General features: G+C 43.1%; 2 protein-coding genes across 4 annotated transcripts in view; both read right to left on the reverse strand.

The window, feature by feature from the left end:
• Positions 1-369: 369 nt before the first annotated feature.
• On the reverse strand, positions 370-3,270 carry NMB (neuromedin B). Of its 2 annotated transcripts, none has more exons than XM_063091902.1 (3): positions 3,097-3,270; positions 2,287-2,459; positions 370-587 (listed from the first exon to the last, which is right to left on the reverse strand). In XM_063091902.1, the coding sequence occupies exons 1-3, from the start codon at positions 3,251-3,253 to the stop codon at positions 423-425; spliced, it is 495 nt and encodes a 164-aa protein (XP_062947972.1). In that variant the 5' UTR covers positions 3,254-3,270; the 3' UTR covers positions 370-422. The 2 variants fall into 2 exon arrangements, with proteins under 2 accessions (XP_062947972.1, XP_062947973.1); XM_063091903.1 differs by having other exon boundaries at positions 496-620.
• Positions 3,271-12,239: 8,969 nt separating this feature from the next.
• The window catches only part of SEC11A (SEC11 homolog A, signal peptidase complex subunit), a 43,878-nt gene continuing 39,070 nt past the window's right edge, over positions 12,240-17,047 (reverse strand). For both annotated transcript variants that reach the window (XM_063092306.1, XM_063092308.1), the window contains 2 exons: positions 12,977-13,034; positions 12,240-12,768 (listed from right to left, as the gene is read on the reverse strand). In XM_063092306.1, the coding sequence (XP_062948376.1) occupies positions 12,718-12,768; positions 12,977-13,034 (109 nt within the window). In that variant the 3' untranslated portion in view covers positions 12,240-12,717. The remainder of the gene's footprint in view (positions 12,769-12,976; positions 13,035-17,047) is intronic.

The raw sequence follows: 17,047 nt of genomic DNA on the forward strand, positions 1-17,047 counted from the left end.
GATGCCGACTCGGCGCTCTTCCCTGCATGCGCTAGGCAGTCCCCTCAAAGCTTGGCGTGAGGATGAAACGAGATGTGGTAAGTAAAGCCCCGTAGAGGTGAGAGTAGAACCCAGCGACTGGCACAGGACCCGGCACACAGCACATGTTTGCTGAATAACGAATGAGTAGGAGTCCTGAGTCAGTGCCAGTCTGGTGCCATGGCATGGAGTGTTCTGGGCTTTTTGAAGCCAGCCCATCTCACTGAACACCCCGCCCTCCAGCCCCCTTTGCCTCTCATTCCCTCAACCGTAGCTAGAAGAAGACCAGACATTCTATGTAAAGAGCAGGGTTTTTTATTCACAACTTTAACAGGGAAGCAAGAAATACAGCAGGAACTAATTTGTGTCTGCATCAGTGATATTCCTGGCGACACAACCAGAAATCACAGTAATGGAGTAACAGAGATTTGAGCTTTGGATTTACATCCAGGTGGGGCCACTAGCAGGGTCCCATTCAGCACCTTCCCTGGGTGGGCACAATCTAAGCCGCGTTGTCCTCTCTGTCCCATTATTGACATCACTTCTGCAGTATTTGCACCAGCAGCCTCCTGTGCTCAAGGGAAACATACAGAAGAATTGACCTGGGGAGGGGAGACAAATGATAGGGGCATCCTGCCATTTCTAAGAGCTAGGCATCCACAGAATTGGCAGGGGCAGGCTGTCAGCTAAGGCATGAGCCCTAGTACCCTGAAGGGCCTGGGAGGAGGCAGGGGCAGTGGTTTTCTCAGAATACAGCCCAAACCTCACAGGGAAGTTGTGACAGTTAAAGGAGATCATGGAAGTAAATCCAAGTATAGTCCCTGGCTCTGGGCCATGTCAGTGTCCTCACTCCCCCACCCCCAGCTCTGCACCAGAACTAAGCCACACCACCCAGGGCTAGGAACGGCTTACTCCTGAGATTCTCTAGTTGATCTGTGTGTTTCAGGCCTTCAAAGCCAACAGCCCATTGTCTCCCTTCAGACTTAGCCAGCCCAAGCTCCTAGCCCTTACATCTGAGGTCCCCAAGGGCTGGTGGTTCTGTGCATCAGGAAGTCAGGGATGTTGGCTGAGGATGGGGTTGAACCTTCTCTAGGGAATGCTCTTCCCTTTTTTCGAAATGTACACATTGGATACAAAAGTGAGTCAGCAACATGTGCTTCCAGGAAGCATACAGTCTAGTAAGAGCTCCCATTTACTAAGGGCTTGATATGCACCAGGCACCATGCTCAGCATGTGACATAAATGGTCTCATTTAATGGGAGGTGAGCCTATTTTTATCTCCATTTTATGGATGAGAAAGATGAGGCTTAGAGAGGGTAAGTGATGCTTCTGAGTTCATACAGCTACTAAGTAGCTAGCTTATGAGCCCAGCATGCTGTTGCCAGAGCCTACATTCTACCACATCACACTCAACAAATAGCAGTGAGGGTGATGCACAGTGGGGACAGCACCAGGAGCAGGGAATGAAGGAGCCACCATTCAACCAGGCTAGATACTAAGGCTGGCTTGGCTCGAGCTTTGGGGCCTTAAACCCCATAGGTCAGTGGTTTACAACCAAGAATGATTTTGGGCCCTCCCCTCAAGAGGACATCTGGTGATGTCTGGAGGCATTTTTGGTTGTCACAACTTGGGGGGAAGGGAAAGAACTACTGGCATCTAGAGGTAGAGATTAGGGATGCTGCTAAACATCCTACCATGCACAGGACAGCCCCCACAACAGAATGTCAAGAGTGCTGAAGTCAATAAACCCACCCAGCCATTGTTGGCTGAGGCAGATAAGGGAATGGAAAAAGCATGGGTCAAGGTGAACAAGGTCAGGGCTCTGTCTTGGCTGCTGACTTCTCTCCTCTCTGGGCCTCAAGGTCCCAGCTCTGACTACAAGAACACACAGGGCACAGCAAAGGTGGACTTGATAAATGCAGCAGGGGACAGCTTGGGTGGAACAAGGCTGTGTGGACTTGGGGAGAAAGTTCCTGCTGCAAGAGGCTGGGTAATTCTACTCTGTGACTTTAGACTGGGTGATGAGTGAGGGGGAACTTCTTTCCCTACTTTCCATGGGGTTTGCTGGGAAGGTCAGCCTCCTTTCTTTGGATTGTTCCCCCTTTGAGCCCTGGGTCATAATGAGAGCTTGGAACCCTGGTTTTCTGGGGTCCACAGCCATCACACCCTAGCTGGTCAGTCATACCCTAAGTGGTAATCCCTCCCATGCCAGATCCAGGGGTGGCCCTGGCTGAGCCCTCCTGGTACTGGGTTAGGGGCCTGGCTCACCTGAGTATGGGATGCTGTGCCACTGAGGCTCATGTCCAGGGCTTTCTTTAGCAGGAGAATCCTGAGCAGATCATGACTCAGCTGCAGTCTCTGGTCCCTCAGGGAGGTGTGAGGAGCTGTCCCCAACGCGGATGGGCTGAGATGCTCGAGACTTTTCTTGCCCATGAAGTGACCTAGAAAGGAGTTGCCGAGGCACAAGGAAGTCAGGGATCGAGCATCACCCTAGCGGAAAAGTTCCTCATCTCTCCCATGTTTCAGTTCTAGTGGCAGGAAGATATGTAACCTTACTCCTCCTCCTCACCAAGGAGCCACAAAAACACCTTGGCGGTGGCAAAGCCTGTTACCTCTGCTTTTCCTCAACAGGTGGAGTGGGTGGAGAGGATGGCACAGCTGGAAGGAGGGTGGAATGGCCAAGGGCCAGGGAGAAATTCTGCCATTTGTGCTTTCTGCTTGGAGGAGAGACGGGACAGTGCAGGGAAAAAAGTGGAGAATGATGTGCCTGGAAGATGGAAGTGCAGAGAGAAGACATGCCTGAGGTTAGAAGAGTCAGCAAAGTCTAAAGAAAGGGGCTTCCAGCTCAAAGTCAGATCTAGGATCTAGCCGCAGCTCTTGCCTTAAACTGGCTGAGTGATCTTAGCCAATTCACTGACCTGTCAGAGTCTCAAGTTCCCCATCTTTTAAATTAAAGAAGCCCTAGGGCCTCCACCTGCTCGGACACTGGTGTACGGGCCTAGGAGCGGCCATAAGGTTGAGATGGAAAATGAAGTCTGAGCAGGAGAGGGGCGCTGGCCCGGGTCCCGGAAGACTTACCAGTGGCCCAGAGGTTGCCCCGCGGGTGCACCCGGATCTTGCTGGCTCGGCTGCGGGGCTCCGGGAGATCCCAGCTGAGCGGGGCGGCGCCGGCAGCGAGCAGGGCTAAGAGCAGGAGGCCGCCGAGCAGCCGAGCGCCCCCGGCCCGCCGGGTCATGGCTGTGCCCGCGCCGCGGTTCCCCTCCGGCGTGATGCCAGCTGCTTGAGTCCGGCGGCTCCCGCCTTCCCTCCTTTTAAACCCGCGCCCCGGGGGCGGAGCCGCCTCCGAGAGCCCGGCCCCGCCCCGGCGGCCGCGCCTCCACCGCCCTGCAGGGCAGCTCGCACCGACCCGCACACCCGCACTCGCGCCCCCACGGGGGCACCGCTTCTTCCAGGGAGTGCGAGCCGAGGCCCACCACCTTCAGGCTAAGGAGCTGGCTCCGGGCAAGCAGGGGCCCGGCGGCAATGCCGTTCTCCTGGAATTCCCTCGCCACTCCCACCGGGCTTCCGGCAACAAGTCGTTCTTCACCCCTCTGAGCCTCTCTTTATGGAGGGTAAAAGTAGGGGCGAGGAGCCCTCCTCCCGTGAAACACGGGCATTTTTACAGTGCCCAGCAAGTGCCGGGCATCAGAGGAGCCCTATAAATTAATCTCCATCAACCCCTTCCTCTCGGGGAATCTGACCCGTGTTTATCGAGCTGTGTACCCTCTCAGGGACAGCACACACCAGGTAATCTGGAAATGTTCTGGCCCACAGCAGGTGCTGGGGGTGGGAATGCAGAAGGATGGAAGGTGAGACAAGGAGCCACTTCCGCGGAGTGGGCGCCCCGCTGGACAGCCTGGCCTATCAGTTGGGCAGGAGGCAGATCCGTGGGTTAGGAGAGCAGAAAGAGCACAGGACCAGAAGCCCATATACAAGCTGTGTGACCTCGTTGAACCTCTTTCTTCAACTGTAAAATGGAAGGAACCACACTACCCTATTTTTAATAATTTAAAATTTTATAGCACAATTATTTTGTGGCAGGAAGCAGCAGTCCTATGGGACCTGTCCTCCCACACCCAGCCCTCTGACCTCCTCCCAAGGAGCTGTCAGGACTTGTCTTGAAAAGAACTTTTGAATCAGTAGCATCACTTAATGAGCAGGGGACGATGCTGTGCTTCAGAATAATACATTTATTTTTGCTTAAATGTTTACTAAACACCAATGTTTAGAGTACTATGCTAGGCACAGGAGGGGAGACAAAGATAATTGCCTGCTCCCAAGGAAATTAACCATCTCATTGGAAAGACAGTACACAAAGCAGTGAATGAGGGAGGAGCAGGGCGCCTGAACCCCTCCCTGGAACACTGAAGAGTGCAGCTGCGACAGAACCTATTCCCATCTGGTTCAATAATGGTACTTGGTATTATTACTCTTGCATGTATTGAGCTCAGCAAAGTCTGCTAGCTCTATGGATCACTGCCCTACAAGGGGAAGCTTTTGTGAGAAGCTGGTTGTCATGCTGAACTTCCAGGAGCATGATACACAGGACAGGGACTCTCCATTTCTGGCTCAGCTTTTTTCCCAATCTCCTTGCTTCTCCTCTCCCGCCCTGGCATTTACACCTCTCTGCTTTCTTCTCACAGCTTAGCTACAGTGTACAGATATAGCTCTTATCACCTTCCCATAATAATCATTCCCTCTGCAACCCCTCCTTCTACTCTGCATCCATCTCACCCCCACCCTATCTTCTCTGGTCTATGGATGAAATTAGTGAGAACATACAAGAGCTGGTATTTATTGAATGCTGCCTTAACTTAGATACTTGATGGAATCTTATTTGTTAGGTTTCTCTCTCCTCACTTTATAGGTGGAAACAGGCTCAGAGAGGTTAAGTCACTTGCCCAGACATTCCACTGGAATCAGACTTCGGGTCTGTTGGGACCACTGTATCAGGCCCCCAAAGCTGTGCAGGGCAGATACAGCTCTCCCTAAATCACACCCACTCCCATTTTACTATCCCATTTCAACATCAAGTTGAGTTTAGATATTTCGGAGGGAGAGTGGGCACTGACTTTGGAGTTTTACCTCTGTTCTATAGGTGACCCTAGGACCTTGGACTCTGGTCTGATAGGTTTATTTAGACTTAAGCCAAGCTTCCTCTGACACAGCCCAGGTTCACAGCTCCAACTACAGATCCGAGACTTGCCCCAGATGCCCATAGGACCATTTGATCTGTCAGCCCAGCATCAGGAAAAAGGAAAAAAGGGGACTCTGAGGACCCCGGAGAAAGCAGCCAGGCAGTAGCTCCACAGCCAGCTATAAAACACTGTCCATAGAGAGAGGAGCAATCAGATGCCTCAGGGAAAAGACAGGAGGCATAGCAGAGAGGCTGGTTTTCCCAAGGGAGTGCCGGGCTTGTGTTTAGCATGAGGACCTCAACTGCCGACTGCCGGTTCTCGAAGTCAACTCTAATGGCAAGGAAAGTCCAAAGGCCTTCATACCCCAGGGAAAGGGTGACAGTGAATGTATGGAGGTACTTGGAGAAGCTCTTCAGAGCCCACTTGACCCTGTCAGGATTCTACAACATTCAAGGACAGCCACAGAAAGTGTGGAGAAGGTTCATAGGACAATCTAAAGGGTGACTAAAGGGGTGAAAGATACATGGCAAATCCTATTATAACCAACACAAACAAAACATTTAAACTGCACTATGTTTTTTAATCAAAAATTGCTTGAGGGGGCTGGCCAGTTAGCTCATCTGGGAGAGTGTGGTGATGGTAACATCAAGGTCAAAGGTTTGGATCCACTTACCGGCCAGCCACTAAAAAAAAAAAAAATTGCTTGAAATAAAGGACATTAATAGATATTAATGTTTTTGCTATATTTTCATTGAATTGGAATCAATTACAAGTAATACCTTTTCACAACTCAATCTTTTTAGTAGCTGTTTTCCTAAAGCACATGCATACTTCTTTGATCATCAACATTGCTTTGATGCCCTTTTTATGTAGCAGTTAACTCAAGTACAAAGCAAGTTAATTGTAGAGAAACTAAATAAATGTAGAATACCAGAGTATGGACTTCAAACACATGAAAAGTATAGAGGACAACAGAGAAAGGGAAAAGCAGAAAGTTAACTTAGACATAAATGAATCTAGTGAAAAAGAACAACAAACCTAGAGCTGCTCACAAGATGGTGTAAAATCTCTCTCCTGGCAAATCTTTGCCTGTGTGAACTGGGGAGATGAAGAGAAACATCTCAGATCTTGCTCTTTAGTTTCAGAATGGAGAAGGGGCTATAGAATCAGGAAAACAGCAGAATCTTTAAGGGAGGAGGAATGGAGAATCAGGGATATTTGATACAATTTTCCAAAGTCAGAGAGAACACATAAAGACTAGCCATAAAATCAGAACACTGACTATTAAGAAGGAAATCTTTCAGAAACTGAAATTGCAAAAAAAAAAAAAAAAGTTTTCTTTAAGGCAATCTTCACAAGAAAAGAAAAGAAAATACTTACATCTAATGAGAAAGTGATAACGACTCCAACAATGGCTAAGAAAGCTAAAAAGCTGATGCTCAGCTAAATGACACAGGTGCTCAGGGAAGCTTGAAAACCTAAGAAAATGAGAAGCCCTAGGCCCAGCATTCATTATTATTTGAGGGTAATATTCATGTATTTAAAGGGACATTTCCATAACTGAAATAAATACTCTTTAAACTCCAAAGAGATTTAAAAGCTTGGAAATCTGCCAGAGAATCTCACTATTTCTAGGAGATTTACTAATCTGAGCAAAGCTGAGGAGGAAAAACCTAGAGCCTGTAAAGAATTCCTAAGGGCTCTGCCACTATGGGGTTTATTGTTAATAAAAGTGTCATTAGACTTTACAAAGGTAGAGGGACCAGGTTATGACACCTAGCATTGTGATGTGGTAAAAGCAACAGACCTCAAGTCTGGCTCTGCTGGGTATGGACTAGAAGACCCTGGGCAAATCCCTCAACTTCTCCTGGTCTCTCTCTTTTGTAAAATGGAGGTCATTTTTGAGGTTTATTAAATGAGAGAAAGCAAAAGCTTGTTATAAATTAAAGGCATGTAGCAGAGCACCTGGCACACTGTAAATACTCAATTTTATTAGCTGGATCCTGGGAAAATCAATGCCTGCTTTAAATTTGAAACCCATGACAGGGAAAAAAAGTTCCTTGGATGACAATCATGGTGTTGACAAACAGTGCCTGGCCTTGGCAAAAGTTGTTTGATAAACTAAAATGCCAGCACATCTACCTCAACTCTTGACCAATTCCAAGAAAAGAATTCTGTACAGCATTCTCTTTTTTTTGGCTTAAAGAAGTTGTCAAGCTGAGAGTTTTGATCAAAGCTTGATGCTAGCTGACTTACTTTCCTGAAATGAAATCCTGAGTACAAATTCTTCTAACTAGACTCCTTGAATTAAAGCTGGAATCCTGTTTACCAATCTTAGTAGATGGGCCAATTAAAGTAATGGTTCTAGAGAAATGATTTTTTATTTTTTTTGGTGGCTAGCCGGTATGGGGATCTGAACCTTTGATCTTGGGTGCTACAACACTGTGCTCTGACCAGCTGAGCTAACCAGGCAGCTGAAAAATTATTCTTAATCAAGAGTAGGTGGCATTCCAGAAACTCCCAAGATTGGCAGAACAAGGATAGGATGTATAGTTTGAAAGTCATATTCAATATAATAATTTAACTATATATGGGAAACTATATAACTTATTTTTATAATATAAACTTAAGAAAATGAAAGATGAGGTACTCTTGGCTGGTGAGGATAAGAGGTTGGATATTATAGACCTAAGTGGGAGGGGATGTTTATGAGAATGGAGAGGAAGTATGGAGATTTTAATGTTTCCTGAAAGAGGCCATGAATTTAAAAAAGATTAAAAGACACCATTCTACAGAAAAGTTGAAGATTCCTGGCTGATTAGGTGATCTTTGGTGAGGTGGCTTTATGAAGTCGCCAAACTTTATCTATACCAAGGAACATTCTCTGAAATAGCTCTATGAAAATCATTAGGCTAATTAGGCTAATTACTACAGGGATTAATGCATAATATCACACAGTGTGATCTGAGAAGAGAGTTTTCTTGGTCCTCAGGTACCATTACAAGTTTTTTAAAAATTCCATTTTATGACCATTCCATAAAGCATAGAAATGATTATATTCCTCTCTGCATTAGTTAAGGAGCTCAGAGCCAAAGCTATGGATCTCTTCCAGCAGAAAAAAGAAGCTTTTAATATGCAGGTACTAACCTCACCTCTGATTTCATCCTTTTCTTCCATATTTATTTTACCCCAAGTTCTTCAATTACTTTATCTTTTAACACATGGTACTGGATGTATCTTATGGAACAAGGCAGGGTATAAATAAATCTAAAATATGCAAAGCCCTATGGTAGGGACTAGGGAATATACAAGTATGAATCAGAAGTTGTGGCCTTATCTTAATGCCTTCAAGGAGCTGGCCCTCTGGTCGGGGAGAAGACACACATAAGGCAAACCACTCTGAGGGCAAGGTTAAAGAGGAGCGTGAACAAAGTACAGGACAGTGCCAAGCAGGAAGCACAATACACACTAGAAAGCTGAACCAAGAATAAGAAACACCCCTTTCTGAGGCGCCCTGTGCATCTATCTACCATTGCACTGATGAGCCTATGTGGAAAAATTTGTTTACACGTGCTGCCCCTGTTAAGGCACTGAGTTTCAGGCAGAACAGGAGGGACCCTGCCTTACTCATCTTTGTATCCCCAGGGCCCAGCCCAAAATCTGGCAGTCAGTACATGCTCAATAAATGTCTGCTAAAAGAATGAGAAAGCTTTTAACAAGGAGAGAAGTGAGCAGGCCAACCATGCAGAGTGACCAGCATAAACAAAGAATGCCTCTACAGTGAGACCAATGTCCAGGGTGCAAGAATGTGGGGTCCAGTGAGAGCTGAGGCCGGAAAAAGCCTGAGGGCTTCGAAAGACACTTGGAAGGCAATGTCTTCACCATTTTTTGGTAAGCCCTACACATTCTAGTTTCTATGATACTTGTTGTTTAGACAGCATTCTTTCTATATCCAGACTCACCACAGTTGTATATGAAGGGTCATATTTGTTGTTTAACTTCTAAAACCCTACCTGGTATTACTTAATCTAGCAAGGGAGAAAAGTGCGAAAGATGTTACCTGTCCAGAAAACAGCCTGAGCAGGCTGTTCTGACTGAAAGTACATCTTGCGAAAGGGAGATTAACCATTTAACCAGCTGGAATATCTCTGAAGCTTAACAGTGATAAATGTCATAAACGCCCCAGATGCTGAACTAGTCCCTACACCATGTTCTGAGTGCTTAGTTGGACTTGGTAAAACACTTAGGCAAACACAAAGAAATACACCCAAGGATAATAGAGACTTGATTCCAGGTTCAGACTCTCTGAGAAGCCTATGACTCCCTAAGAAAAATAACAAATGACAATACTACTCCCATCAAGAAAGAAGACCAGGAAGATTCCAGGACACACACAAAAAAGAAGAAACAGGATTAACATTTAAAAATCTGGAAGGGTACATGCTGTTTAAATGGACATGGAGAGAGAAAGTTTTCAGATTCAAATTTGACAAGAATAAGAGAAGGCACTTACTAAATAACAGGAAAGTACAAATCACTTTAATGATTCATATGCTCTGCCCCAGAATAATAGCTTAGCAATGCTAACCTAAGTTACTGCCTCTGGTTCCAGTGCATGATTATACTGAACATTTAATATACACTGCTTCATGCTACTGAGGAAACAGAGTACAGTTTCTATCAAATGGGGTTCCTACACTGGAGGAGCTTACAATGTGCCAGGGGACTTTGAGGCCATATCCAACAAACTTAAGCAAACAATATAAGGCTGCAAACACTGAGTGACAGAGGAAGAACAACTACTTGTGCAGATGGTGAGACTCAGACAAGTAGTAACAAAAGTATGAGAGTTTAAGTGAAAACACCCAGGAGTATAGTACAAGAACACTTAATGTGAGCTTAATTCAAAGTTTGAACTTCATGTGCAGGTAATAGGTAGGGTGAACACAAAGTTTATGGTATAAACAAGAGACACTTCTGAAAGTAAAAGGCACACTATAATTAACAGATGGTAGTTATCTAAAATAAGCATAGACTGGCATGTTGCAGGGAAAGTGGTGCCCAAGCAACAGGGAGCCATTGAATATATATTTCTGGATTCAGGTGACGGCAATGAGAATAGAATGATAGAGATCAATGTAAGACTTAGTAACTGACTAGATCTCGTAGGAAAATAAAAAATCTAGGTGAATACTCTTTCATAGAGAACATGAAATTTGGAGGGGAAGTTTGTGGGAATCACTACGAGCTTGAGTTTAAAGATGGGACAGTCAAGTAGAAGTGTCCAGTGAGAAAAGAGAGACACAGGACTAGAGCAGAGGACAGGCGTTTGTAAATAACATAAAGAGATTTATATTCGTTGTAGTTATGACAGTGGATGAATAACAGCCAAAAGATAATCCCATTATCAAATTCTCATTTAAAGTTTTATCAATTCTCATACTCTTCAGTTCCCTCCACTCACAATGGTTGAGCCCTCCCAACCTCACATTTGCCCTGCCGAATCTCAAAGAACTTATAATTTCATTCAATTACCAAATTAAACCTCTCTGGCATTTCTTACATTTTCAGAGAGCTTTTAAAATATATTTACTAATAAAATTTCCCTGTTTTATGTTTTAAATTAGACAATATAAAAACTGGGAACATAATACCTCTCCCCACAAATAATCTTTTTATTTTTGGCTAATGGACTGATTCAAATGTTTTTAAATGCTTTGATTACTTGTTCACAGAAACCTAGCTGTTGCTTGCAACTAGAGTATCCAGCAAAGGAGGAAAAATACTTTTGCCCAACTAGGTGTGAAAATATGCAAGTGAGGAAAGTATGAATGTTTTCTTCCCAGTAAGTGTGTAAGGGTGGAGAAATCTGGGTAGATGAAGAGACAAGTACAAGGATGTCTACACTCAGGCAAGCTAGGATCACAGAGAACCTTAGGATCCCAACCTTGGCCAGCAAAGAACACTGCTTCTCCCCCAGAGTAGTCCTAGGAAGTCTGGCACAAAAGCAGAGTGAGTGCACTGATCAGGCTGAGCAGCTAACTCCATCCTCTACAAGTGATTAGGAGGAAAAAATAATGAAGTAGCAGTTTTCTGTCATGCCATACAGGGGCCTGTCTCAGCACTCTCCTTGGCTCATGAGAAAATATAAGTACTATATAAGCCTCACAGACAGGTTCGAAAAATCAGTTGTTAGCAGTGATTTGCCAAGTTTCATATTCTGTTGAGACAATTAAGAGCCCATATCCGAAGTTTGAAGGCTAAAGCTTAGTTAATGGATTTAGGATGGCACTCTTCTCCATAGGGGAGGGCTTCAGAAGATTAATTGTCTCTATTCTCATTCCATTAGCAACACAGCGTGGACTGATTTCCACCTCAGGTGAAAAATAATAGAAGCCGTTCATGTAGCTCAACACAGAAAACTTGCTTACTTTGAAATTTCTCATTAATACAAAAGAACAGATAGAATTAAGAGTATTTTGTGCTTAAAACACATTGGCTTATCCTACACTCCCTATTTCCCTGACTGCTTCAATATGAAAACACACACTGGGCTTTGCATTCACTACTATAAACTCTGCCATAAGTCTGCATTACAGAAAAGCAAAGCCAGGCACTTAAGAGAACATGTTCAGAGTTTAAAGACAACAAACAGAATGCTTGTCCTCCAGCACCTTCATCGTGCCTCCTTCAGATGCTAACCTACACTACCATCAGAAGAGAGAGTTGAGAATGTCTCAAGTATAGAAAGGGTAATGAGTTTTTAAAGCCACGTGAAATTTTCTGAACCTCTCAGCAACACTAGTGGGGTTTGTATACATCTGAGTCATGCCCTAGTGAAGAATCAATTTTATGACTAAGATTTCCTATGAACGTCAATGGCTCCTTTTGCTTCACAACAACAAAAACAAAACAAACAAAAAAACAGTATGTGAAGGACTGTTCACACCAAAGCCTTTACATCTCCCCAAGGGGTACTAAGAACTGGCCAAGGAAGGCAAACTTCAAAAGCTTTCCCAACAAACACAATTCAGGGATAAGGGATTCAATGTGCAAAGTCTTTTATTTAAAATTTTGAAAAGTTAAGACTTAACGACCACCACAGTATATGCCATTCCCATTATAAGGAGGTATGACGGTTTCAAACTCGTGCAGAGCTGCATTTTCATTTTACAAAACTCGTAGGCACTTTAGAAGTGAAGCTTGGCTTCAAAATACAAACACTGGGGGCTTTGGCTCAACCTTTTAATATAAAAAATTCACTGATGTACAAAAATGTGAAAGTGTGACAATGACAATATATGAAATCCTGTGATTGAAAGTCCCCTTGAGTGCACTCTGTGGTGCACATGCACCCACCCACACATACTCTGGTGTGGAAACATAAACTAACGCAAACAGTGCTATCAAGAAGCACCAACACATGTGTTGTCCCTTCCACCAATCACAGACCAATATCTACTCCAAATATTCAGTAACAAAAAGTACAGCATCTTCCCAGGTACACAGCAAGGGAGACTTCTTACTCACGATGGACCAGCACAAATAAACCCAGCAAAAAGAGTACTGCATACTAGAAAATAAACACAGAACCACAAGTCAGAAAAGCATTTAAAAGTTCGCAAGTCCTCAGAGTTAATTAATAAACTGGCTTTTGTGACCATGATAAATTACTAAACTATCTAGTTATTCTTTCACCTTTTAACTGTAATTCATTTAATAGTTTCCAAAATTAAGCAAAAGATCACATTTTTAATGAAACGTGTAGTATAGGCTCTTACCTTAAATTTAGGGTAGTCATTCATGAGGATCGTCACAATTCCAATATAAGGAACAAATCTAAAACAAACAAATAAAAAACTGATCATCACAGAACCTCCTAAGTAAAGCAGCTGTTATCATTTGTTGAACATTATCAATATCTTCCATAAAATACTAATTTTCAGTTCACAAAGACCATTTGTATATATTGACCTATTTAATTCTTTTGACAGCCCATGTGACAGGGAAGTTAGGAATATCACCATTTTATAGATGAGGAAACAGATGATCATGCCCAAGGTGCATGGCTTCTGTGTGTTAAAACTTGTACTGGATCCAGTCTCTAGTGGGTGACTCTAATGCTACATGCTGATACAGTGATAAGGGCAGGGTTTGTCATCATAACCTTTAGGGAGCTGTCAATCTAGTTGGGGAGACAAGGCAAACACAACCAGAACATTACAAGGTACTTCATGTTAAGTGGCCAAAAAGGGAGTGTAAGAGCTCTATTATAATACTTAGGATTTCACCACACTCTCATTTTTTAACCACCTGTAATCTGGGTTTTGCCATCTTAATCCTGAAACTTTTCTAGAACATTTTGAAACACCATCTGCAGCACACCAGTCTCAACCCCCATTTTCCTTTACATCTCTGCAGCATTTGACTTTGATGACCACAAACTTGCTCTTGAAATCCCTCCACCTTGGTTTCTGTTATGTACTTCAAATCTGTTTCTCCACCTACTTTGGATGCTACACCTTTGTTTTTTTCATTAGCTCTTTCTTTCCTCTTGCCCCTAAAGTTTGTCCCCTCAAGCTAGGTAAAACCCCCTTAAATAATCTGGTAGTACCTCATATGTTTCCTTCAAGGTCTTTATCATAATTGTAATTAAACGATTAGTTGTACAACTAGCTGTATAGTATCTGTCTGTCCTACTAGACTCTAAGCTCTCTAATGGCAAAAACAAAGCCAATCTTGTTGCCCCTGTATCCTCAAGACCAACAAAGTGCCTTGGCACATACCAGGCATCCAGTAAATACTGGCTAATTGAATGTTTGAATGTCTGAGTCTCTTCTTTTCACACTCGTTTTGGGAAATCTCATTTTCTCCCATGATTTCTCTTCAATTCTCCCCTCCATGCAAAAGCAAAAGACTCCTCAACATCATAAGCATTCAGGGCAGAAAGAAAAAATCAGCAGGGTACCATCCATGTGAGAAAAAAAGGTGGTCAGCAAATGTACAACTTCTTTTTCCTCATCTACTGCTAGACTCCACAGTTGATTGGGTGATATTGTAATAAGCTACAGAAGAGAGGTTGGGCTGAAGTGGATGCTGACTTCTGAACACTTTAAAATAGCTAAGATACTTTTATTCAGAGTACTCACAACCTTTGCACCATGCCAACGGCAGCACAAACAGAAATTACTTCCCACATAATACCTCCACCATCAAAGCCTTGGGCACACTTGAAGAGCAGATATTTTGTCTTTGGTGCATTTCACTTCCTTTTAAAAAGAACCCTCCTTACTTCCTGTCTCCTGTCCTCACCCCTTCCTGACCCGCTCCTTTCTGGAAGCATTACCCACACCTCTCTCTCTCCCTCTACCCCCAAACTCCTGTTCCATACATTGGTGTTTGTTAAAACCTAGACCTCCTTTGTCAGAACCACTTGGATGGCTTGTTAAAAATGCAGATTTTTACATCTTCCAGATTTACTGAGGCAGGAAACCTCTGTAAAATGTGGCCAAAATGACACTCTTGCACACTAAAGTTCAAGATGCATAGTTCCAGTGTGAGATGCATAGAATAGGTGTGTGGTGGCACATAACATCCCCTCCTAGGGCTCATGCTTTAGTCTCAACTCCAGGACCTCCAAGAGCTGAAAAGTAACAGTCATTACAGAATGGCATTGCTAAGTTCTAGGAGGGTGAATAGATGTTTTCTATGTTTCTTTTTAATGCAATATCTGTTATTTCTTTTGTTTCTCTCTCTCTCTTTTATTTTTTGGTGGCTGGGCGGTATGGGAATACAAACTCTTGACCCTGGTGTTATTAGCACCATGTTCTAACCAACTGAGGTAACCCACCAGCCCTCATCTCATTTTTAGCACCTTCATAAAAGCAATCACTTTCAGTGAAGGTAAATCATCTAATTTAAGAACATTAAGGCAAACGCCTCACAGTAAAATGCAGATTAACAGCTATAAAAGCAAATGTGATTTCTACTAAAATATCTAGCTGCTAATTCTGATCTGATGATCAATAAACAGCCACTTGCATGCATACAGACTTTGTTACCTCCATAAAATGATATCTATGCTGAAAGAACCACAGCCATTGGCTCCCAACAACTACACAGTCTGCTTATGAGTAATCCATGGAAACATTTTTTTTTCAAGGTTGGCTTTTCCTTGTGCACTGTAAGTAAAATGAAAGCAACTTCATCTTTAGGAGTAATATAAGCAAGACATAAGGCTGCCAGAATATGATGAGGCAGTCAAAAGTCAAACAAAAGATTTAATTATCTGGACCACTGTTTCCCTCCATGGACAGACATATCAAAAGATTGATGATCAAGTGCATAATGCTGCTATCATCAGTCACCTTAAACTCAAACCAGCTGCACTTTTTTCCTTTTCTACTCAGATAGACTCATATGCTAAAGCAGAGCTGTCAATAAGTAGAAAAAGGTTTAAAATAAGCAAAGTAAATACCATCCACAAAGTCAACTCCAACACCAGTCTATGCCAAGTTAACATCTAGAAGGTAAATACATTTCCTATGGTTAAATACAGTTCTTGGGATCAAAGGTGCTGCTGAGAAAGTTGCCTCAGAAGAAAGAACTATCTGCTGATATTTTGGGAGAAAATGAATAGAGATTATTAGACAAAAGGCCAAAAAAACAGAAAAGAAAAGATGACACACAAATTAAGAGGAGACCCCAGCAGATGTCAAAAGGGATCTGTATCTGGGAAGTTCGGACTCCAGTAGCCGACTTAATAAGAGAATATGCAACAACCAAAAATGGATTGAATGACCTGTTTCAAGTTAAGTAAAAAATACACTTTAAAAGCCTTTCCAGAGGCTGGTCTGTTAGCTCAGTTGTTTACGGTGTGGTGCTGATAACACCAAGGTCCACAGTTCAATCCCTGCACCGGCCAGCTGCCAAAAAAAAAAAAAAAAAAAAGATAATGGCCTTATCCATAAAACTGATTTCAGTTAATAGAGAGCTCCATTACTCTGCTTCTTCCTTATACTTGTATTCATCTTTTCATTGTCGATATTTCTATTCCCTGATCTTCTGCCAGTCTGTCATCCCCTTATCTTGGTGCTCTCTACTCTTTGACTAACAGATCCTCTTGTACTTTTCAATTTCCTGAATTTAGAAAGAATCACTATTATTAAATGTTTAATGGTCCAGTATTAGTTTTATTTTCTAAAATTATTTTTATTACATGCTGCAACATGAATGAACCTTGAAGACATTATGCTAGGTGAAAGAAGACAGACACAAAAGACCACAGGTTGTATCACTCCATTTATGAAATGTCCAGAAGAGGCAAATCAATGCAGACAAAAAGCGGATTAGTGGTTGTCAGAGGCTGAAGGAAGGAGGGGATGAGAAGCAACCACTAATGAGTACAGAGTTTTATTTCTGGGGTGATGGAAATATTTTGGAATTAGATAGCGGTGATGGTTGCACAACCTTGTGAATATACTAAAACCCACTGAACTGTACACTTCAAAATGGTGAATTTTATATCCCAATATATGTGAATTATATCTCAATAAGATTTTTTTGAATTTAGGGCCTTAGGCCTCAAGTGTAAAATTTCTTAGTGTGCAGGCGTTCAACTAAAAAAAAACCAAAATATTCTTTTAAATGCATAAAGACATTGTACCACAGTCACAGACTTGCCTGCAGTAAAACTATTCTTTTTGTTGTTTTGTTTTGCGGCTGGCCGGTAGGGGGATCTGAACCCTTGACCTTGGTGTTACACCACTGGGCTCTAACCAATTGAGCTAACAGGCCAGCCCAAAAAACTGTATTCACAAGCTTTGGGTACTGTCTGACTTTGAAATATCAGT

The sequence above is a fragment of the Cynocephalus volans genome, chromosome 3, assembly GCF_027409185.1.
Source record: "Cynocephalus volans isolate mCynVol1 chromosome 3, mCynVol1.pri, whole genome shotgun sequence".
NCBI classification, from domain to species: Eukaryota; Metazoa; Chordata; class Mammalia; order Dermoptera; family Cynocephalidae; genus Cynocephalus; species Cynocephalus volans.

Bases quoted from the DNA above. Each gene is read 5' to 3' on its own strand.
- NMB (XM_063091902.1), bottom strand. From the start codon at position 3,253: ATGACCCGGCGGGCCGGGGGCGCTCGGCTGCTCGGCGGCCTCCTGCTC. The intron at 2,460-3,096 runs GTAAGTCTTCCG...ACTCCTTTCTAG, and splicing joins GGGCAACCTCTGGGCCACTG to GTCACTTCATGGGCAAGAAA. The intron at 588-2,286 runs GTGAGCCAGGCC...CCTTGAGCACAG, and splicing joins GCACAGCATCCCATACTCAG to GAGGCTGCTGGTGCAAATAC.